This window comes from Sceloporus occidentalis, unplaced genomic scaffold (genome assembly GCF_023333645.1).
Source record: "Sceloporus occidentalis isolate IW3139 unplaced genomic scaffold, rSceOcc1.0.p SCAF_6, whole genome shotgun sequence".
NCBI classification, from domain to species: Eukaryota; Metazoa; Chordata; class Lepidosauria; order Squamata; family Phrynosomatidae; genus Sceloporus; species Sceloporus occidentalis.
The window spans coordinates 17,571,179-17,595,528 of NW_028316986.1; the positions used below are offsets into that span (position 1 = coordinate 17,571,179).

General features: G+C 40.4%; 1 protein-coding gene across 30 annotated transcripts in view; it reads left to right on the forward strand.

Annotated features, from left to right (window-relative positions):
- NRXN1 (neurexin 1) overlaps window positions 1–24,350 on the forward strand; it is a 1,287,731-nt gene that overhangs the window by 962,475 nt on the left and 300,906 nt on the right. For all 30 annotated transcript variants that reach the window (XM_089528929.1, XM_089528930.1, XM_089528947.1 and 27 more), the window contains one exon: window positions 3,369–3,550. In XM_089528929.1, coding sequence (XP_089385055.1) covers window positions 3,369–3,550 — 182 coding nt within the window. The remainder of the gene's footprint in view (window positions 1–3,368; window positions 3,551–24,350) is intronic.

Genomic DNA, 24,350 nt, shown 5'->3' on the forward strand with positions numbered 1-24,350 from the left:
GAGAAGGGGGACCAACTAAGAAGTGTTACTGACTATGTTCTGATGTATGAAATTGCAAGCATTCCCTGGGATATTCCAGGGAGTCTTTCAGAAGACTCAGAGGACCACTTCATTGTTAGTTACATGCAAGATATTGGAACACAGCTGGTGTTAGCGACAATCCTCAGCTGCCCCTTGCTTTGGTACTGAATGGCTGTATTGGGGGAAAGGGTTGAAACGGTAGTGGTGGAGAATTTTTTCCCTCTGAGGAAACCTCTTTGAAAACTGCACAGTGGGGAGAAAATGATTTGTTTTCCCCTGTGAAAACAAATAATTTAAATAAACACATCCCTACTGGTGATACCTCTGAGTGATCGCATTTGGCTGTAATCTGCCTCTGAAATTGGTAGGAAGAGATGTGTGTACAGTACATGTAGAGAACAAGGAAACACACTGCGAGCACACTGAGGTGTAGGTGGGAAAATGTGTGTGTGGCCATGTTTGTGTGCATATTTCTACATGCATACAGCCCCCTTCCCACAGCTGACCTTGGATATGATCTTCAGGACTGGAAGGTTTCTGCATGCCCTAGATATGGCCCAACATGGGGAAAAATAAGTGTGCAAAACAGCTGCTAAATGACTAGAGGACATGGAGGATTTGTATATGGTCCCTGGAAGATGTGAGAACAGTGTGCAGTTAGATGTCATTCACAATGGATTTTAGTGCTTCTGAGAGTACTTGTTCTCACTGTCTACCTGTGTGAGTGTTTTTTAAAATTTTCACATTAAAGGACCACAAGGGTCTTGTGAAAGTTAAACAAATGGAGTATGTGACCAGTATGCTCTACTGCTGTACTGTGAGAAGGACATAGCATTTTGCAGGACTTTAAACAACAAGCTTTATTCGGTTTATATTTTCTTTGAGTGACATATTTTTCTATCGTTCATTTTTAATTATTGCCTCTCAGGCTTCAGTATTACCTGAGTTGACAGATAGTTATACAGTGGACCCTTGTTATATGCTGAGGTTTGGTTCCAAGATCCCCCATGTATAACAGAATCCATGTATGCTCAAGTCCCATTAAATATAATGACATAGCAAAATGATGTCCCTTATAAAAAATGGAAAATCAAGGTTTGATATTTGAAATTTATACTTTTTTTAACATTTTCAAACTGTGGATACTTGAATCCATGTAAAAAATGTCCGTGTATAAGACGGGCTGACTGTACACATACATGGGTGAGAAGGAAAAGTAATTGAGCAGACAACATGAACGAGCAGTGGATCCACTGCTGTAGGGAATCCACTCTTGATTTACCACTCCTCCTCCTACAGCTGCCCCAAGCCATAGTTTCTACCACTGCAACATGAATGGATTTGCCAACACATCATGGCAGATCCACTGGCCATCTTGCAAATATAAGTGTAAAAGGCCCAAACACTTATGTTTCTCTTAACAGTGGTGTTGAGCAAACTGTACTTGGGAAGTGATAAGAAAATTGCATAATCAAATTGTTATGGTCCTTCCCTTTACTACATACAGTGGGCCCTTCATATTGGGGAGCTGTCAGTCCACGGATGTGGTCAACCATGAATTGCCATGCCCCATATTATTCAATGGTGGTGTGTACGGGTGGATGAATAATATGGGGAATGGTCATCTTGTTTTTTGCCATTCGCTGGGGTGGGGGAAGAAACCAAACCCTCTGTGGATGGGAAAGGTCCACTGTACAGGTGTGAGATACAATGTTTTGTTGGGTACTGTATGAGTGATGGGAATTTGTTTATTCTCCAGATAACATTAGGAAATCCCCAACTCCCCAGTTAGAGCATTGAAGCTCAGAAAAAAATAATTTCCAGTGTCATCAATGGACCCAGCTTTCCTCCACCCAATTTACAAACTGGGAGGAGGATGGGGCAAGAAGTAATTTGTAGTTTGGCCTAAGAGTATTGAGCTGTTGTATTCCTGTCTGCATGTTCTTTGCAAAACTGATCTAAGCACCCATTCTCCTCCTTTGCTCAGACCTTACTTGGAATACTGTGTCCAGTTCTGGGCACCACAATTCAAGAGGGATATTGTCAAGCTGGGGTGTGTTCAGAGGAGGGTAATCAAAATGGCAAAAGGTGTGGAAACCATGCCCTATGAAGAGCCATTTAGGTAGATGATAGCCTGGGGAAGAGAAGGTTGCAATACAATAGCCTTGTTTAAATGTATGAAGGGATGTCATACTGAGGATGGTGCAAGCTTGTTTTCTTCTGCTCGAAAGACTAGGGAGATTAGTGCACCGGCTTTTATTCTTGTGCTAGGTGCAGGATTTTCTTATTCTTTAACAGGTCTGGGAGAAGCCTGGGTATGGATTGAGGACTGCTTGGGGAAGGAGCTGTACAATAGAATCCATACTTGTGAATTTACATCCCACACAGGCAGTGGAACATAATGGCGTCCCTGCCTGGGGTGTCACCTTGTGGAAAGAGGCAGGGTGTCTGGTGAGTGGGGCCAAAAGAGCTCCACCTCACTATCATGGCATGCAGAATTGTGCCACAGCAGAAAGGTGGGGGGTGTGCTTGGCCCTCGCAGCATCCCCCTCCGGTCTTTCCGTCCTGCATGGCCATGGTCACATGTGATTTTCACGTACCTGGAAAAGAAGGCTTCTTGATTGTACAGAAGTACAGAAATTTGTTAAAGAGGAGAAGAAAACATTTAAATATACAGGTGCACAAAGGAAACCATCTGACATAAACCAAATTAGTCTGTGGACTTGGAGACTTAAAGAATATTACTGGCAGAGAGAAAAATTTTAAAGTAGGGATGGGCAAAGTGTGGTTCTCCAGATGTTGTTGGACTATAGCTCCCAGTATTCCTCATCATTGTCTACACTGGTTAGGACTTCTGGGAGATGCCAGCCAACATCTGAAAGGCTGTTATTTGCTCAATCTTTGTATAAAGGAGGTGAAGAAAAAGAAATGAGGCCAAAGGATGATAAGTGGCCCATTAACAGAGTGCATGGCATCCCCATCCCACCCTATTTGGTCATTGTGTTGATATATTATAAACTGTACCATGCTGCTCAGAGCTTTAATAGTGCAACCATGTGGATGTCTACTCAGATGAATATTCATGTAATTTTGTAGGCGAATTTGTGTTTGGAGACTGAATAGAAAGCCACCTTTGACAACACAAAACAGACAAAGAAGTCAGAGTGTTTCTAAGAGCTCCAGAATTCCAAAACTACAATTCCTGAAATGTTTCTTGAATAACATTAGCAGTAATACTTGTAGGTGAACTCATATTGTATAGGATTTTTTTTAATTTTCAGTTTTTGTTTTAATATTTAAACTGGTACAAGGAGCCTAACTATTCTTTTTTCTTTTTCTCTTGACAGCGGGAACAACATATATATTTAGCAAAGGTGGTGGACAGATTACATATACCTGGCCTCCCAATGATCGGCCCAGCACGCGAGCAGATAGACTGGCAATAGGGTTTAGCACAGTTCAGAAAGAAGCTGTCTTGGTGCGAGTGGATAGCTCTACTGGGCTCGGCGATTATTTAGAGCTGCACATCGTAAGTACCATCAGCAAAATGTAATCTTGCTGTTTTATCTTTATGCTTCAATTCCAGTTTTTGCAATGCCAATTACAATACTGTTCTTTGCTGAAATTGATTCTCTGCCATTGGGTAACATCTCTCCCTCCCCCTACCAAAAAAAAAAAAAAAGCCATTCAGTGATTTATAAAATTCAATCCAATTTTCGGAAGACATTTTGGCATTGGAGGATTAATCTGTTGGGTAATGGCAAAATACTTTAAGTTTTTACGTTGCTGATTTCAGTGGGATTTAACTGGGCTGCAGACTGGGATCTGAGACATTTTGGTAAACAGGGATTTTTATTTGGACAGTTGCAGTGACCTATGAGAACTGGGATACAATAACAAAAATGTACATGAGGATTCAAACCTGCTCAGCATATTCAAATCAGTTTTTGTAACTTGGTATCAAACTAGATGTTATGAGAAAGGCATATTCCAGACTATTAACACTTCTCTCTGGCTGACACCGGGCTTTCTTGTTCAGAGCTGTGTGGCTAAGCAATAAAACTTGCAGATTGTGTCTTTGTTCACCTTCTGGTGATCACTCACAAAATACAGCACGTTTCTTTGCAAGATACAGGGCTGAAGGAAAGCATTCACTAGGACAAATGGACATCTTCCATGATTTAAAGGACTGCACATGTTTAAATATGGGCTAAGCTAAGTGTATCATCTAGTTTGCCTCTTGGCATCTGATGTACTAAACACCTCATTGTTTGTTCCTGGCAACTCCTCTCTTATTTTCAGCCTTCTCAAATTGCTCCAGTCCAAAATAGATCTATGGAATTTGGGCAAAATGTCCCCAATCTAGTGCCTGAAACACACTGTTATAGCTATCCACTGCCATTGTTGTTCACTGTAGTAATATTATTGCTCTTTGATTTGTGAATGTCAGGGATGCTTGTATTAGTACAAGCAGATTTGCAAAGGAAAACTGTCAGAAGAATGGTGATGACCCTGTTTAGTCTGACACCTTCTTAATCCTGATGAATGCAGAATGATCCTACCATTACCGTGGAGTGATAAATTTTGAGCAGAAAAACACTGTTGTCACCCTAAGAGGTCTAGTCAAGTAATTTCAAGTTTTCATAGAGAGTACAAGTTGCAATCACCCTGGAAAGTATCTGGATTTTTATGGCATCATAAATAATTGATCAGTTGAGATAAACTTGAGTAGGGTAGTTGAGAATTTCCACAGTTTAGATTAATCTCAGCTTTGTTAATATATTAAATTCGACTTTGATTTAATAACTACTACTTTGCTGAGGAAGGAATACTTCCTCTTGCAAGAAATTACTTATTGATCTATTAGCTATTTACTCTTTAACCCTCTGAAAATGTTTTCTTTTGATTATTTCCAAAGTACTTTCGGCTATCCAGGTGAATTATGGGGGCTGGCTATTTATACTTAACCTTTTTCTCTCCCTAAGTCCTTTGGTATTTCTAGTCTAGCTATTCATGTAGGGTGTTGGTGTGTGGTGATAATGGAATAGCAGTATGATGATATAGTGGCTTTGGCATTGTACTTTATGGGTGCAGCATATTTAAGAAACAGGTATGTGTGTGTATGTACAAATGTGTGTATGTGCACACACACACACACATAATGGTTATGGCTTCCTTGGTGATCGGTGTATTTTCAGGCACAGCTGAAAGTGTTGGCTATAACTATTTGCCAAGTAATCTGTATCTCCCTATTTTAGCCTTTCTAGGTTTTAGGATCTGCAGGGGTAGCCATTTTCTCAGTCCTACCTCCTTCAAAGGTGTGTTTGGTGAGGACACAGGAAAGGATGTTCTTTGTGGCTGATTTTGAATTATGGAATGTCCATCACGGAAAAATTAGGCTAGCTCCCTTTGTGATGTTTTTCCACCACTAGGCAAAGGCCTTTTTTTCTAAATGAATATACTGGACTTGGAATATTTCAATGTATTTATTAAAGAGGCAGTTTTCAAGCAAAGTGTGCCCTTGCTATCCTCACCTCATGAATATCAAACTGCATGGATGCTCATGTTCCAGCATACAGGGTAGTAAAATGGTGTCCCTTACATAAAATGGCAAAACCTTACCTTGAAATATTTAAACATATTTTAAAAATATTTTCAAGCCATGAATGGTTGCACCAATGCATGTAGAATCCTTGGATATGGAAGGCTGACAGTATTTTAATGTGTTGTTGGTGTTGTGTGCTTTCACATTGTTTCCAGTTTATGGTGACCTTATCACAGGGGTTTCTTGGCAAGATTTGTTCAGGGGGTGGGCTGCTCATGCCTCCCTCTGAGACTGAGAGAGTATGGCTTGCCTAAGATCACCGACTGGGTTTCCATGGCCAAGTAGGAGTTTGAACCCTGGTCTCCAGACTCATATTCCAATAAGCAAATCACTACAACACGCTTATATTTATATTTTAATAGTCATTAAACTGCCTTGGAAGGAAGGTGTGAAACAAATAAAGGCCCGTTACAGACGGGCAAAAAGGACGTGCCGCGCATGTACTAGGGTTAGAAAGGGGCATCCTTTCCGGACGCCCCTAACCCTAGTACGTGCTCAGCGCGTACAAAATGGCGGTACCCATTCTACATGGCCGCTGCCATTTTGACGTCATGGACACCTAGCATCCACACGTCGTGTGGTGGAAATGACGCCGTGAGTGCACCATTGGTGCTTTGCGACGCCATTTCCGCGCCACAAAAAGAAGCTGCTTTTTGCAGCTGCTTTTTGCTGAGTGAAGGAGCCGCACGGTTTGGCCGCTGGGGCTCCTCCACGCAGCAAATGACATTTTTGGGTGGTCTGTAAAGTGCCATAGTATAATTGTAATGCAGTGCAATAGAATATATAACATTTGGTGTATGTATGCTGCCTGTTATAACCATGTTCTAACAAAGGACTGCATGAAATAAAGAAATATAGATGCAATTTAAAAACTTGATCCAGTAAATGATGAATACATGAAAAGATGGCTCTTTCTTGGCCATCCAGAATGGATGAAAGGCCAAACATTTTCCCTGTAACTCCTGCCTTGAGATTTAGTCTAAAGTTGTTCCAATGAAGAAAGGCTCACTCCTACCAAAATCCTTGTCCTAAGCCTGTTCTGACCTACGTCCATGTGAGCCTTTTGTCTGTTTTATAATGTGTTTGATTTTTGGTGCAAAGCATGCATCTGAAGTTAGGCTCAGGCTCACCCCAGGTCTAGAAAGTACAAACTGAGTATGTTTATGTTAACACGTAAATCTAACACATCTTTCATCAATCCCTAGAATCTGCATCTAAAGATAAGAATGGCACAGCTTCCCAATAATTTTTATAATAATAAAAAAATTTTTATTATTTATAGGAGGGGAGAGGAGGGAAGAGGGCCTAAATACAGTCTGCCCTTGCTTTACGCGAGGGATCCGTTTCGGCCCCTCCCCCACGTAAAGCAAAAAGTATGTATGCCCGAGCTCCATTAGATATAATGGGGTTCGTACACGCCACGTGGTTGTGTGCACGTGCCAAGGGCACACACGCCATTCTCCCATTCTTCCAGTGACTTCCGCATACACTGGAAGCCACCTATAATGAGCCCGCATATGGTGCAAGCTCACTGTACCCTAAAAACATGAGATCTGTTTGATCTTGGAAGTTAAGCGCGCACACACACACACACACACACACAGAAGTGCTCTATAAACCTAAGTAGCCTGATGATTCACATGGTGGTGATGAAATGCCTTATGCTACTATTTTATTACATTACATTTGTTATTACTAATTAATATACAGTGCGCCCATATCATGTGCAGGGCACTGGAAAAAGCCCTGGTATGTCCTAGTGGAAGTAATGGGGTGTGTGCCCGTGCCGCGCTATGGACACAGGCCCCATTATTTCTAATGATGCTCCAGCATATGTGGAATTTCCCTTACATGGGGGGTGGGGGGCGGAACAGATCCCCCACGTAAGGGAAGGGCCCACTGTACTAATTAATACATGTTTGTCATTTATGGAGCAGTTGGAGTCAGACAGTGGAAAAACAAAAGAGCTGGAGTCAAAGGTTTGGTGTCCTGACTCCACAGCACAGGTTCAGAGTCTCAATTCAACCATGAAGCTCAACGTGAGCAAACCTAATGTCTCTCTGTGTGTAAACCATGTCACACATTGGTGCAAGACGAATAGATTAGGAAAGTTGTTGGGGGATGAGTGTCATACCACATGGATCAGTGATACCATCAGCTGCTGTGGTTTTGCACCTTCAAATCATTTCCAACATGGCAGTCCTAAAGCAACCCTGTGACAGTTTTTTGGGTGGCTGAGAAAGTGTAGTAGCCTAAGGTCAACCAGGGGTTTTCATGGCTGAGCAGGAAACAGATCTCCAAAGTCCTAGTCCAACACTCAAATCACTGCACTGTCCTGGCTCTCATTTCTAGATGCTGCTCTTTTCCTTTTCCTTTTGGAAAGACCATTTCATTTTAGAAACAGACCTTCAATCAGAGAAATAAAATACTGGTCCACTTTCCTTGTATTACTCAGTTTACAATGATAGATGTAAACGTAATGGAATCCAGGTCATCAGAAATTTGCTATTTGATGGGTGCTTGACCCATTGAATCAGTCCTTAATATTAGACCAATAAAATAATTTACTTAGATAGAAATAGTCTTCCTGAAATTAACTACTGCTAATCCATGGAACCGTTTAAAGCACCCTGCAGTTTCCGACATTCTAGGGTACTCAGGGTATCAGAATTGTATCTCTGAACACCACAGGCTGCTTTAAATGTGCAGTCTTGCACACTTGCAGAAAATATGAATGATTTGGAAAAATTGTTGAAGAAAGTCAAGGCATATACTGCAAAGATGGGTTTATAGCTGAACATTAAGAAAACAAAAATAATGACTACATGCCATCTACATAATTTTAATATAGATGATGAAGACATTGAAGTACAGCACCCTCTTTCCATCCATGAAGTTTCAGTTTGCCCCCACCCCATGAATGAGCTTGCCTCCTTCTCCACTGCCATGTTCAGCCATCTTATTAATAGGGACTCACTCATCTAAATTTTTGGCTGTCTACATGGGGTCCTTGAATCAAACCTTTTTGGATACCGAGGGCCTATTGTACTTTCACATGGGAAGGCTTGAAGTGACCGTTAAGGCCTCACACAGGGGTGGATGTGTCAGACTGCAAGGCCTAAAAGCTATTAGAAATAATGAGCTGAACAGACACTAAGTCGTTTTAACCATTTAAAGGCTTAGTTCGATGTGCCAAGAGCCAAGAGTTTATAACAAGTCGTATTAACCATGTAAAGGCTTAGTTCAGTGTGCCAAGAGCCAGGAGTTTATAACAGCCTCTTAGTCTTCCCTTGGTCTTGCCACTCTTCTTGACCTTGGGTACTCCCTGCCATGGCAGGCTTCTCTGTTGTCCCACTTCTTTTCCAGGCAGGCTGAGCTGTGCTGCTGTTAAAAGGCTGAAGGCATGTTTTCTCCTTTCATTTTTAAATTGCATTTTAAATCTTTTAATTGCATTTGTTTGCATTTGTGGTCTCATTTGTTTTTTTATGGTTTGCCAGGTTGAGTGCTATTTTTTGACTGGAAAGCAGGCGATAAATAGAATAATAAGATAATGCAAAATGAAATAAATCATCATTCTTGAAGCCAGATGGAAATGGGTCTAGATCAGGGTTGGCAATGTTGTTGGACTGCAGGTCCCAGCATTCCCCACAGTTGGCCAGTCTGGCTAGGGTGTTGGGACTTGAAGTCCAGCAACATCTAGGGAGCTGAATTATTCCCACCTCCTATCTAGATAATCTATCTCATCCAATAACCCTTGGAGATAACATACCACCACACACTATATCACATTGCTCAATAATATTTAGCCAGAAACATTCGCAGACATTGGAAGGCAGAGAGTTTTCTGATATTTCTATTACAGTGAGCCCTCCACATTCATGGGCATTAGGGGCACAGGACCCCCATGAACATGAAATAATCACAAATACCCCCCTCCAGAAACCAGTTAAAGGGACGGGTGGATGGGGGAAGAAGAGCAGGAGTGCACATGCTCCTCTCCTTCCCCCACCCTCTAGTCCCTTTAACTGGCTCCTGGCCCCATTCCCAGTAGGGTGGCTGCCTTGAGAAGGCAGCTATCCCACCGGGAAAAGGGTGGGAAGGATTGATTCCCCTCTGCCCCTCTCCCAGTGGGATGGCCCGTCCACCTTCTCCTGTGATGGAGCTAGCTCTAGCCAGCTGTCCCAGGCATGGGAGGAGGAGGTGGGTGGGGCTCCCGCTCAGGTTGTGAATAACCAAATTTGCGAATCTCAAGTCCATGAATGTGAAGAGCTGACTGTATGTTTTTGATGAAACAGATTCATAACTTGGCACATAAAGAATTTATCACTACTCTTACTCATCCAGCTAGTCCCCTGACCTAGGCTGCTTTGATAAGCCAAGAAGGGTATGTGTAAGCTAGGGTTGCCATATCCCAGAGCCTGGCCCTGCGTCACCAGTTTCCATGGTGGCGCAGTGGTTAAATGCCTGTACTGCAGCCATTCACTCAAAACCACAAGGTTGCGAGTTCAAGACCAGCAAAAGGGCCCAAGCTCGACTCAGGCTTGCATCCTTCCGAGGTCGCTAAAATGACTACCCAGACTGTTGAGGGCAAATTAGCTTACTTGCTAATTAGCTTACTTGCTGTTCACCGCTATGATCTTTGGAATAGCGGTATATAAATAAAACATATTATTATTATTATATTATCTCCAGCCAGGGGATGAAGGTGCAAATTCTCCAGTTTTGGTGGCCTTAAGAAGAAAAGGCTATGTGCAGAGTCACAGAATAGCTTGATACAATTTGACAAGATTTAATTGAATTTCAGATTCTCTTCAAGGGAGGTCTATGTGTCTACTTAGTCAGCTTCCTACTTCCCTCCTAGTCTTTCTGGTGCCAGGGCTCACTCTCTGCTCTGTTCTACATTCATCTGCTGGCTGAATGCCAGCAGCCTAGACTAAATGTCCCTTGCCCCATCTCCCTAAGTAATAGAGAAGGTATAATCACTTAATTTCACCTTGATTGGGGAAGAAGCCCTTTAGTTAGAATTTCTGTCTAAACAGGAAAATATGTTCTCTCTTTTGATCTCTCTCTCTCACAATGTACTTGAATGACAAGCTGTGAGGAAGTGTGGTAGGTACTTAATGCATAAACAAAACAAAACAAACAGCTTCATTTATATACCGCTTCATACTGAACTAACAGTGTCTAAGCGGTTTACAACTGTAAGCTAATTGCCCCCAATAATTTGGGTACTCATTTTAGTGACCTCGGGAGGATGCAAGCCTGAGTCAAGCTTGAGCCCTTTCGCTGGTATTGGACTCGCAACCTTATGGTTTTGAGAGAGTGGCTGCAGTACAGGCATTTAACCACTATGCCACCAGGGCTCCTTAAAGGCATCATTAAGGGCTAACCTTAGGTCCCAGATTTTAGTTTAGTAAGTACATATCTGGTGGGTCTCTCCTCTCCAAGGATTTATGGACTAAGTATAAGTCTTAACTTTTTGCTTTTCATCTGTGGGCTACTATTTTTCTGTTGGAACTATGTCTGTGTTGCATGGAAATGTTGTTTCTTCATTATATATTTTTATTTAACAACACAAAAGGAAATAAAAAAGATACAGATAAAAGTCTTTGTTTCAAAAACATAGCTGGCACAGGCATGTTTTTGATGGAACATCTGATGATTTTAAAAAATATGAACAGCTTCCTTTTCTGAAACAAACAAACAAACACCCCTTTTTCTTTTGAAAACCTTTTGCTCATGGCAAAAATTAATTTGTGAGACCATAGGAACTGGGCATTTTGGGGCCTTTCCTTCCTTCTTTCATTTTGAAGAAACAAAATCTGACATTCTTGAATTGTCCCAAGAATCTGCACAGAAAGTGTACCCAGAATGACCAGAATACATTTCATGAGGAAGATCCATTTGTTTTCTTTATGCTTCTGAGCATGTGCTTGTTACTGATATTTGTATACATTGACAATAAGCTTCTGAACATATTTGAAAATTTTTCCTGCATTTCTGTTGTCTTCATATGTTGTATGGTGCCATTGGGCCTGTACAAAGCATTGTGCCTAGTTGCATGCTTAATTTACCAACATGGGCATTGTGACTATGCAATATGAAATGTGACTAGATGAAGTACAACTGAGATCCACATAAGTCAAGGAGGTTGTGTTTAATTAACCTGACATTCTGTGATGCTGCAATATCACCATTCTGAGAAATAAAGACAATCCGATATTTGCAGGTGCAAATGGCAAGGAGGAGTGGCAGAGATTAATGAGCAGGGTTAGAATGTCAAAATAGGTAGTGAGTAGAGTGGAGGAACGGATGGGAAAAAAGCTTTGCAGGAAACTTTGAAAAATATTAATTGAACCTGTACAGTCTGAGGCCCATTGAGTTAAACGTAAGTTGCATAGGTTGTATTACCAGCCGTGCAGTGTGACCTGTCAAATCCTTGACAATACTCTGTTGTTCATCAAGCCTGGCCCTACCATTAGGCAGAGAGAAGTAGCCATCTTAAATCAAGACAGTTGTCAATGTATGAAATGTTAATAAATTTATGACTGCTGGCTTTTTTCTCTTTTTCTTAGTGTGTTCTTAATGCTGAAGGGAGAACAGGCACTTTGGGGACTTTCCACCTTAGGGGCATGTGCATCTTCTGACCACCCTTGGGTCCTATGCTGCTTAACAGTATTTTACTTTTTATTTTATTTTTATTTGAAAAGCAGTGCACTCACCCCTCTGTATCCATGGATTCTGCATCCATGGATTTAACCATCTGTGGCTTGAAAATGTTTTTTTTTTTTTTTAAATTCAAAAAGTAAAGTTTGATTTTGTCATTTAATGTATGGGATACAACAGTCTTTGAAAAGTGCACAGTTTTGTACAGTTTTCTCACAGCGGAAAAAAATTTGCTATAATTATTGGTTTCATCCTCAAGAATGAAATTAGTGGAGAATTACATTCCTAGGGCAGATGTGGGATGTAATTCATTTATTTATTGTTCAAATGGAGGAACAAATAATTTTGAAAGTTTTCTCCTTCCTGGCAAGATTGGACAAGTGTCTTTGCACATTGCCAATGATTTTTCTCATTCCAGAACTTTTTAATGAAAAACACATTTGTACAAAAATCATGAGGTTTGTTCAGAAACATTTTCCCCACAAACAAGATTTTCGTACTGAAAACAATTGATTCCATGCAAAAGATACTTGTGGGGTTTTTTTTGTTTCAATTTTTTTTGCTATTTCACAGACAATTTGTATTTTCACATTTCCCCCCACAAAAATCTTCCAAAATGTAACAGTTTCACAGTGTTTGGGAAGTTTTATGATGATGTGGCTTCATGTATTACAACATTATTTTTTGAGGGGCTGAGAATGAGAAAAGTTATAGATGTTTTTTATGTCCCTAGCATACACATACATACACACATATTAATGCTTTCCTCTTTTGCCAGCATGAGTCATAGGGATAATAAAGATTCTAATGATAATTTTAAAATAATGTAGAATCTCATTTGTGTCTGTTCAAGGCCACGATGGAATTAAATCAAATTAAATGACAGTGACCACTTGCTTATGCATGAAACACTGCAATGTTATGTATCCAAATTCCATTGTTCTGTGAAGGATGGGAAGAAGAGATGTTCAGCATCAGTGGTTTAGTTGGACCTGAGAGCTGAATCGAGCATGAGAAATCTTTCCCTGATGCCCTTGAGTCAGCAATGGAAACAAGCCAGTTTCTTTGGCATGAGCATCCAGTTAATATGCACTCTAGTTATGCTCCCAGAATTTTTCATTCAACAAATTTCAGAGTCATGGGGGCCTATATTTCTCTGGTGAAGACCTTCCCCCACATCTCATAAAACCAAACATGTGTTAAGGGGCTTTTCATATCTCTTGTAGGCACTACCTTACAGTGGTCCCACTTTTAATATTTTAAAAAGTTAAAATCCCTCATAGGTACCAATTTTCTACTGATAATATGAAAGGGAAAATCCAGTTGGTCTTCTCTGTCAGTATTATTTACTCATGTTAGCAGAGCAATAAGTTTCAGGCTTTATTCTAAATTTTAACAGAGCTATATCCACAATTCAAGAAGGGTGGTAACAAGCTGGAGCATGTCCAGAGGGGGGCAGTCAAATTGGTGAAAGATCTTTAAACCATGCCCTATGTCGGAGCTGGGTATCTTTAGTCTGGAGAAGAAAAGGCTGAAGAGGTGATATGATAGCCCTGTTTAAGTATTTGATAGGGGTGTCATTTTGAGAATGGAGGAAGCTTATTTTCTACTGCTCCAGAGAATAGGACACAGAACAATGGATGCAAACTACAGGAAAAGAGATTCCACCTAAACATTATAGAGAATTTCCTGACACTAAGAGCTGCTCGAAATGTGGTGGAGTCTCCTCCTTTAGATATTTTTAAACAGAGGCTGGATGACCATCTATCAGGAGTATTTTCTTCCTCTATTGCAGTGATTGGAGTGGATGACCATTGTGGTCTCTTCCAACCCCATGATTCTGTATCCTAAGTGGTGAACTTATTTTGGTGCTAGGATTCAGCATTTTAATAGCTCCTTTAGGAGTTCAAACTAACACCTGGATTCATCATCCACCTGACATGGGAGACACAAGCCATCAATGACATATATCTGTCATCAGCGTACACAGTTCTCTGCAGGGGCATTTCTTCTTCATCTTCAGAAAAGCTTTCCATATATTTATCTTAGTATTCTTGACAACAACCTTGTCAGGCAAGACCAAGCTGCTGTTCAAGCATTGTAGAGCAAGAAGGAGGCCTCGCTGAAGACTTATAGTGAGAAATTTCAAGGCCCTTCACTTTAAAGTTAAGTCTGTTTTTTAGCTTTAAACTGGTCTGGGATTGGACAGTAATTCAAATCAGCTACATTTTCAAATAGAGGACTGTCTTCTGCAAAATATCTCACCCTAAGTGTATATCTATTTGAAGCACTCTTGCTTCTTTGGCATTCTACAATACTAACATCCCCCAAGTTGTCCAGCATTTGAGGATCTGAACACAACTATGTGCCAAAACTTGCAAATGAAGAGGAATTCATTACCATTTCAGAAGCTGAGGACATGATCCTTCCAGCACTACACAGTGTGAGTTCAGAAATTTCATCATTTTTAGGAATTGCTCCTCCACTATTAGTAATTCTCTCTGTTCAAATCAATTATCATGATACAAACTTTCTGCTCCAGAAGATAATAATCTTTAAAATGCAGTGTGTGGTGTGGTAGAGTGTTCTGTGTCAGAGTAAGCACTCGGTGGACTGGTTAACATCATAGTAGTTCATCGCGTGTTCGGCAGCAGATTTGATGGCTCAGCATATGCCACCCGCTGCTGTGCCAAACAGCACCTGGCAGCAGGGAGTCCCGCCTGACAAGTTGTTTTTGTTTCATTTCCTTCCCTGCAGACCTTCCCTCAATTTCCTTGCCTTTGTAGTGTTTTGATGTGTTTTGTGGCTCTGCGGATCAGAAGCCATGGGGGTCAGTGTCATTTAATTTCAAAGAGGGTTGTATATCCCCTTCCCTTCCATTTCTGCCATCTTGATACAGATTCAAAGGTGGGAGGGAGAGTGAGTTACTGTTCAAAGGTTCAGGGTTGGTTGAGGGAGAGCTACTGTAGTCAAAGTAATAGATTGTAGACACATACAATATGGAAATATGGAATTGCTTGGTTCTAGTTCCAAATGTTACGGTAGGGGAAAAGATTATTGCATGGTACTCCAACTGAGTTTTGTAGATTGTTGCCATCCCAATGGATATGAGGACCCTGCATATGTGGAGTAGGCATGGTTCCAGATCTAGCTATACCTATTTCCCATGCTTTTGGTATAGTGACCTCTAACCTTTTTAGGAAGTAGTGTGTCCTGGATCCAATTTCAGAAGGACCTCAGGATGGAAAACCTCTCCCCATCTCCTCTACCATTTTCACATGATTTATTTCTGTTCTATGCCTGTTTGATAGGTTCAGCATGTGTGCAGAAGGTGGGTGGGGGAGTTTTGCACTAGCCTCCAGCTAAGCCATCCGTTATGTTGCAATGGGAGGCTTTAATTGCAAAGGTTTGTGTACATGTCTGCAAGTTGCTGTGCTCAATGAGTGATAACTTTTGTTCAAAACAGCATCAGGGGACTGCACAGTTGCTTGCTACTGCTAGATTGGCTCTCCCCGGATCAGTTCTTCAGAGCATTCAGCGTGCTATTTTCCAATGCTCTAATTGCTTATGTCTGGGAAAAATAAAATAAAACTATCTGTTATATGCTTGCAGTCTAAAATAAGGTGGTTACGCACTTAGAGGTAAATCTTAAGATGGACATCATGGAAGGTAGAAAGATATCACTGGAAAGAATTCTTGCTTTCATATGGGAAAATCTAGACGTTCTAGAAGACTAAAGGGGAAAAAACTTCAGAGAACTCAATGAAGCAAATACAGTTTTAAGGATTACTTACATTTCCAATTTTGTTTGCATTGTGTGTAGATGTATGCATCTACATGTCTATATCTGACCTGTATTGGTAGCTTAACTACTTTTGAAAAGCACAAAGCAGATAATACTATAACATTAATGTGAATATGTAAAAGAAAAGGAAAGGAAATCATTTATTTCATTTTTAAATGTTCACAGTTTGCACACAAAGATAAAATAAATTCATTCAAAAAGCAAGGAAGAAGTATAATACTATGGTTTTATTTATCTCATACGCTACAGTTAACGGAATTATGGTAGGGCTCAGGCCCTTGTTCTATGTATAATGTGTTGTCAAATTTATTGAGGATATTTCTGGGGAATATCTCTAGCTCTCTATTTTTCTGTCATTCCTCTATCTTTTGGCATCTCTAATATAATTTGTGCTCTGATTTTTTTTATTTTTTAAGCGTATTTTACCAGTTTCAGAATTTCTGTTACTTAGGCAGGGTCTTTCAAACTTACAGTGGGTGGGGTTTAGTTTTAAGACCCCCTCAAGGATACCAAAATCTGTAGATGCTGAAGACCTATTATATGCAATGGCATAGTAATATGGTGTCTCTTATATAAAATGACAAAATCAAGGCTTGCTTTTTGGTATTTTTATTTTATTTTAATATTTTCAAGCTGTGGATGATTGGATCTTTGGACAAATAATCAGTGGATATGGAGGGCCAACTTTATTTAAAAAATGCTTGATCTAAATCTAGTTTAAATCAATAGAAAGAATCTGATTTTACGGATCATCTGATACTTTGGCTTATTCTACTTACTAAGTCCTAATTCTGTTTGAGATGGCAATTCTATGGACTTTCTGCTATTTGTCTCACTAAAGGTCATATGAATGAAATTTCCTGTTTGCACCACTCACCCATATTTTGACTATCCACATGTCAGAGAAATGTCGATGCCAAAATCCTTTTCCTTAGTATATTGTACTCTTCCCTAACTCCCATGGGGAATCATGTGCAGATATATAATTCTCACAGTTTTGAATGTTTCAGTAATTTTTAGAAAACTGATTCATCTTAAATTGCTATAGTTATTCACCACACTTTTCAGCAAAGTTCCTTTTGTTCCATCAGTGTGTGGCCTCTAATCTTTCACATTCTCTTTCAGTTGTTTTGGTTTTTTTTAAAAAAATAGGTGGTTAGTCGTGTTGAATAATCCAGTGTGATGATCCTGTGGGAGTGCCACTACTGACATCCCCATCCTCTTAGATTGTCATGATGTTCAAGCTGTGTGATACCTTACTAGCCTGATGTTTTCTTTCTTATTTAAAATAAAAACCTATTGGCTTAACTCTCTGCTAAACCTCACTGGTGCTTTGGTTGCTCAACCAGCCATGGTTCCTTATGCCCCAGTGACAGGGGTAGTAAAAGCAAGTTTGCATCTCTTTACTCATTACTTGTGGAGGGAAGAAGAAGACAGAAGGCACAAGGGAGCACCTCCTCTCTTCCTCTTCTCCCTGGAATAGCAGCCACCTCCCCAAAGGAATAGATTCCATGCAACATTTCCTTGGCAGGAATGCAATATTTGCCTTCCAGGAAACTAGGAATGAGAAGGGGGAACCAGGGATGTTTCTTTTTGGGTCTCAGTAAGCAGTGCATACCTGTTAGGAGATCAAAAAAGGAAGCACAGTCAGGCTGCAAACAACTTTTCTTTGGCATAGAAACTTGCCCACCTTTGGCATGTCATTATGCACAGTTTACATACAAGAAAAATGTCACAGAAGTCTATTGACTGGGTGAGTGGGTCATTCTCCTTCTTAAGTGTAATTCTGGCTGCCATCCAAAATCCATTGGGAGTAAAGCTCCCGTAGAACTCAGTAGATCTTTGCTTTGGAGAAAAATGCCATGGGATTGGGTTTGGATCTGGACTGATGATTCTTCTAACACCCCCCCCCCCAAATTCCCAGGTTGTGTAGAAAGCAAAAGCCATGGTAGTTGTGCATCTTGCTCCTATATTCTTCTCCTGCGCTCCTTTCTTCCTTCTGAATGATTTCAGTGGGGTGATCTGCTCTGAATTTTAGCATGAACTTGTTACACAGGGTTATGAGCCCTGTGCCCAAAATAGGTTAGGTACCTTGGGTAGCTTTTTTAAACTTCAGAGCACATTCTTCACCTACCCTGGACTTGGGAGCCACCGGCTGCCACTGGGAGGAGGGAGTCATTTGTAGAATGATAGGCTCAGGCATGGAATCTGTTATTTCTTCCACCCCATGAGCCCAAAAATTAAATGAGTAAAAATCTGACTTAACTATGGGCTAGATAGTCTAATTTGGGGTGCATCTCTGTGAAGAACATTTTTGTTGTTAGCTTTAAGGCACTGGGAATTGCAAATCATCCAGCATACAAGCAGTTCTTCCTGCTCCACCTTCTAGCCACCCAGGATCAGAATCAGGAGCTGTTTACAGTCCCTGGATGGGATTTCCCTTGAAACATCTTTTTGCCCAGGCCTGGGTAGAGCTAATCCAAAATAAAGAATCCAGTTGTTTTGCTGCCTGCGCTGGTGCAGCTCCTTCTATATCCCTCATATCAGAACGGTTGTTCAGCATCTCTAATTACTGTATTAATCTTCACTATTGCCCAAAACAAGTGTAATATCAGGTATCTTAGCTGTGTGACAGGGTTATTACTTTTGACCCTCAGAGACGTTGCAAAGGTGCCACTTTCATTCGCCAACCAATTTTTATTTTATTGTTTGGCCCTTGCCAGCAATCTTAATTGGCTCCCTGTAGCTATTTTTATCTTTAAGAATGGAGATAGTGTCTGGACAGCTGCCTCCTGTAGCAGGTAGGGACAGATGAACTGCAGGGAGGCGTGCTATGGCAGGTTCCAGCACTCTTCATAAAGTGCTCAGGAATGCAGATGGAGCCAAAACATTTCTGTAGCTGATTCTTGGGCTGCATCTGCACTGTGGAATTAATGCAGTTTGACATGGCTTTGCTGCCATGGCTCAGTGCTAAGAGATTATAGGATTTGTAGTTTTGTGAGCTATTTAGCCTTCTCTGGTGCCACAAGAAATTACAAATGCCATGATTCCATAGGATGGAGCCATGGCAGTTAATGTGGCGTCAAACTGTACTAATTCTGCAATGTGGCAGCAGCCTTGGTTACTATCGTTCCACTGCAGTCCTATACACAACAAAAGTGACAAGTAACCAGTGATTTGTAATTAATTCCTTAGAAGTAACAGGTTACTTGCAGACAGTTCTACTTGCCTGTAAAGCAGCTCCATTTCTGCCAACTTCTTTCTTTCAGTTGGTTTCAAAGATGCTACAAGATCTCTCTACATACTGATTCTACAAACTAACACAGCTATATTTTTGAACTCCACTTAAATATTTTGTCATCTTGAAGAACAATGAAACAGTGGGGCATTTGAGGACTAGGGACAAATTCATATCTTACCTTCTATTTAATTCTGAAAATCAGATTTCTTTGCATCCCACCAAATTGTTTCAGAGGAATGACCACTGTGTATAAACCTAAACTAATATACATTGCTTGAACAGAGTTGTGTATTGGCATTAACATGTTAATTAACTGCCCATTTCTTCTGTTTTCACAAGGTCCATTCATTATCTCCATTGCTTACTATTCAAGTGTGCCATTCTGTTTATGCTAATTTCAAAATTATTCCTGCTTTTCCCACTTTAATAACTATTTATGACTCCTAGAAAAATACACCTAATTAATACCTAGGCGCAGCACTGCAATTAAATGTTAATCAGATTTGATTTCTAGAGTAATGCACCAGCAATCTCCTAATCTCCCGAGTTACGACTTGATGAAAACTTGATTACCTTAGTTATAGAGTTCATGATTCAGAAAGCATTTGCTCCCTTTGTTCCGTGCAAAACTCAGTTTGCTGCGGCCCTTCCTGTTTTATGTTTTGTCTTCTCTGTAATGCTCGGCAGAGATGAATTATTTCAAAATAAGATATAATCATGATGGGGTGGGGGGTGGGGAGCCAACCACAAAGAACTGGAGATAAAAATAAAAGGGACTGCAGTCTCTGGCACATATTGACCTGTCAAAATGATCTAAACTTAGCAAAGAATTTTTATTTTATTAACCTGAGGATAGCAGTGTCTTTCCAAATCACTGCCCTCCATCTTTCAGTGTAAGGGAAATAGGCAGTTGAAGCCAGTCTGAGTAACATGAACTTTTAACCTAGACACCTTCACAACAGATCTCTGGCATGTATGAGGTTTACAGAGTGCAAGGTATGCTTTTCTCCAGGATATTGTGTTTTTCAGAGAGAAGTAACATTTTAAAATACATGAGCATCTGTCTCTGTGGATGGTGTCCAGCTTGTTTCTATAAACCCATTCTGCATTTTGCTCAGACTTTTGGGACAAAGCCAGGTTTATACGTGACCATATTTGTACCTGTAATACATGTTTTCCAGTTTGGAGACTCTTCAGTTTTGGCTCTGAAATAAAGCTGAAGTGATGTCCAAGTGAAATACAACCTAGTCTTCTCTTTGATATGGTGTTTTCCATGTTCAGAGGGTATTTTACCAACCTTATGGAAATGAGGTATTCAAACATAGTCAATAATTTCCAAGACAGGGAAAGCTACATCATTACTTCATGGCAGCATTGGAAAAGCTGCATCATTCAGGATCTTTCCAATCAAACATCTGGTCTCCACTACAATTAGCTACTGGCCACTTAATCGGACAGAATGTTTGATCCTATTTGGCATTCTTTCTGTTCGTCAAAAGGTTTATTGATTCCATGTTATTTAGCCACATATCTTATTGTCACAGCCTGCAAGGACTCCAGCTGATTAGAAGGATTGATTTCCAATGATGATAACTAGTAAACACTTCAGAAAGTATCTTGTGTAGATTGTGGGTCTCTGATTTGTCACCCATGTAAAAGCACATATCAAGTCAGGACTCTTCCAACATTATGATTCTATGATGTGTGAGAATTATGCGTCTCTCAGTGGGTCCAGTTCTTAGATGGCTTCACGTGCACTATTTTCTCATGATCCTTACAGCCACTCTGTAGGGAAAATAACAATAAAATTGATAGGCTGAAGCAGGAGAGCTCTTGTTTCCTTGCTTCTGTACTGATTCCACAATCCTAGTGCAACCTTAATAAAATCGTTTGAGATGTGGTGCCAGAGAAGAGTGTAGAGGATACCATGGGTGGCCAAGAAGACAAACAAAAGGATTCTAGAACAAATCAAGCCTGAACTGTCCCTGGAAGCCAAGATGACTAAATTGACACTGTTGTACTTTGGCCACATCATGAGGTGGCATGAATCTTTGGAAAAGGCAATGATGCTAGGAAAAGTAGAAGGCAGTACAAAGAGAGGAAGACCATATGGCAGATGGCTAGACTCAATCAGGGAGGCACAAGCTTAAACCTGCAGGACTTGAGCAGGGTCATTGAGGACTGGGATTCTTGGATATGTCTCATCCACAGGGTCACCTTGAGTTGAGTTCGACTCAATGGCAGTTAAGAACAACAAACAACAGAATGTTAAATCCCTGGGTAATATCCTTGTATTTCTGCAAACATTTATGAGACTGTTCATTCACAAAAGATCTGGTTGTTCAGTACTCCCAGTCTAAAACACCACATGTGAGAATTCACCACCTCAATGAATAAAACATTTCTTATGGAAGAATCCCATGTGCAATAATTTCCTTTGATATACCTCCCCTTTTATTTATTATGGTTTTGTCTCAAACTTATTAGATGCTAAAGAAATTGTAGTTTGCTGTTGCTGAGCATTGTGCAGTGCCTTCTGGTTTTTATTCCCCTTTCTTTCTTTCTTTCTTTCTTTCTTTCTTTCTTTCTAACATGGGGGTTTGTGCTTATTTTGCTCAACTGGTATACCCAGATTTTCTTTTGGTTGCCCTTGAGTGGTTGTACTTATGGCTCCTCATTCATTTTTATTTTAAAGTCAAGGTCCATTCACTTTTTGTTATTTTTAGCTCACAGGTACTTTATATTATTCATTATCATATTGGCCCCATTTTAGCTGTCATGCCTCCATCAGAGCCTTCTCAATGGAGTCTCTTGGGGCTCTAATGAAAGGTGGATGGCTGGAACATTGGTGATATAATCAGAAGGCTCTGGTCCAGTAACGAGAAGAGGTGAGAATTTTCTGAGGGAAAGCACTTTTTATTTAGCATTTGAAACACTACTACAGGAGCCTGGGGGGGGGGGGGGAGATAGGATAATACCATTTATGTGGATGGAGAACGTTAAATTGCTTGGTGTCTTTATCAGTCCCAGAAATGGGGTTACAGAGCCCTAAATCCCATTGTTTTTCTCAACTACAGTTGACCCATTTAGATATTGGGACATACATGATAATTAATTTAACAAGTTCCTCTTTGATTCAATAGGTCCAGTGTAGTTGGGACTAACAATTAGATTTAAGCCTAAATTTCCAGGGTCACATAGAAAATGAAGGATATAGAATGAGCCTATGAAGGAAGTTGAGAAGGTACTGAATGAATGCTGGAGACCTTCAGGGGTGGTGTATTGTGGCAATGCAAAAAGGCTGTATCCAGAATGGGAAGCAAAGTCACAAGCTTAACCTCTTCCCTGGAAAGAGATAATCCCATATATATCACCCCTTGTTTCTTGTCATGGGCTCATAGACCAAACATTAACATGTTTGGAATAATGATGAAAATCAGCTGAATGCTTGAGGTGTAACCTTTAGATGCAAATATGATAGCATACCCATTAGGGACTTGGGCTAAGTACTTTATGTGTGCTTTCCAGGAATATAGTATTTATTCATATCCCAGCAATCTATGTAGATGCGATATAGGAATTATCAATACTGATTCATTATACTTTCAGGCATCTGATAAAGATCAGAGTATAACAATAGCAGAGTCACTGGATCATTGTTCCATATATTTGTTTCCCCAATATGTGTATATATTGGAATATAGTCATGGCATGCTTTGACAGACCATGTAGGGATAGCTAGTTTCCAGAAACTGCTGTGTATGCATCTACAATTCCACTTCTAAACTGGAAGATTTATTATTTATCAGTAATTAGTAAGAAGTTTGGTTTATAAACTATGTGTTCAAAAGGAGTATTAGCTGCATTCAGTGATGGAGAAGGTGCCTTTGAATGGCTTTCTCTGCTACAGTTAATCAAAATAAATTTCAGAATTATCAAAACCATGTGGTTAACTAAAAAGATAATGGTGATTATAATAATGCCAAAACATACAAAGAGTGATTAAATTTTATTTAATTTTTATCCCGTCTTTCTCCCAAAGTGGGACCCAACATTCAGGAGTTTATCGCACTGGCCCTAAAATGGGCCCAGTGCATTCTAAAACGTGCACACGCGCGGCGCACATGGTACAGGATGGGGCCAAGAACTCCATTTTACTGCACAGTGGAACGCCGCCTTTGCCGCTGGGCGTTCCAATTGTGTCCCCGTTCCAGAGGGCGCCATTTCTGAGAATGCTTTAGAACAGTTCTCAGAAATGGCACCCTCTGGAACGTAACGGGGACGCAGTTGGAACGGCGGCAAAGGCGGTGTTCCACTGTGCAGTAAAATGGGGTTCTTGGCCCCATCCTCTTCTGTGCGCGGCGTGCGCATGCACGTTTTAGAACACACAGGGCCTGTTTTAGGGCCAGTGTGATAAACTCCACTGTCTATGTTCTTCCTCTCCTTCCCCCCATGATGTTCAACCTAGTGCTTTAGCCAAGACCTAGTAATAATAGATATGTTGCTTTGAGGAGGAATGCAAAGGGAAATCTGGTCCTCCCATCCAGATACAGTTCCTTCCTCGTTTAACTAAAGAGTTGTGATGATGGAAAACTTGGGGTTTTGTGGACTTTGTGGCAGTATTTTAGCCCAACATTTACCTTTGGTATATTCACAAGGTATTCTTTGCTCATATAAACTCATAATTGTTTCCATTCTGGGCATTACATTGTATCAGTACATACCTAAGTAAGATGTAGCAAGATGGTTTTAATTTATTTATTATTTTATTAATTTAACTTGTATGCTCTTCTCTCTATCTTCCTTTTTTTGAGGGGGGGAGATAAATTTCCTCTGTGTGTGGAATGCTAACATATTTTAAATTTTCACTTTTAGATTAGGTATCACTTGTGTTTCCTCCCTCACATACATACACCAGAACTTTTCCTCTTTCTTTCTTGTTCTAAAACTACAATCTAATGAGAGGTTTGGTAGATACCTAACAGCTGTGATAGCAGTATGTCCTTTTATTT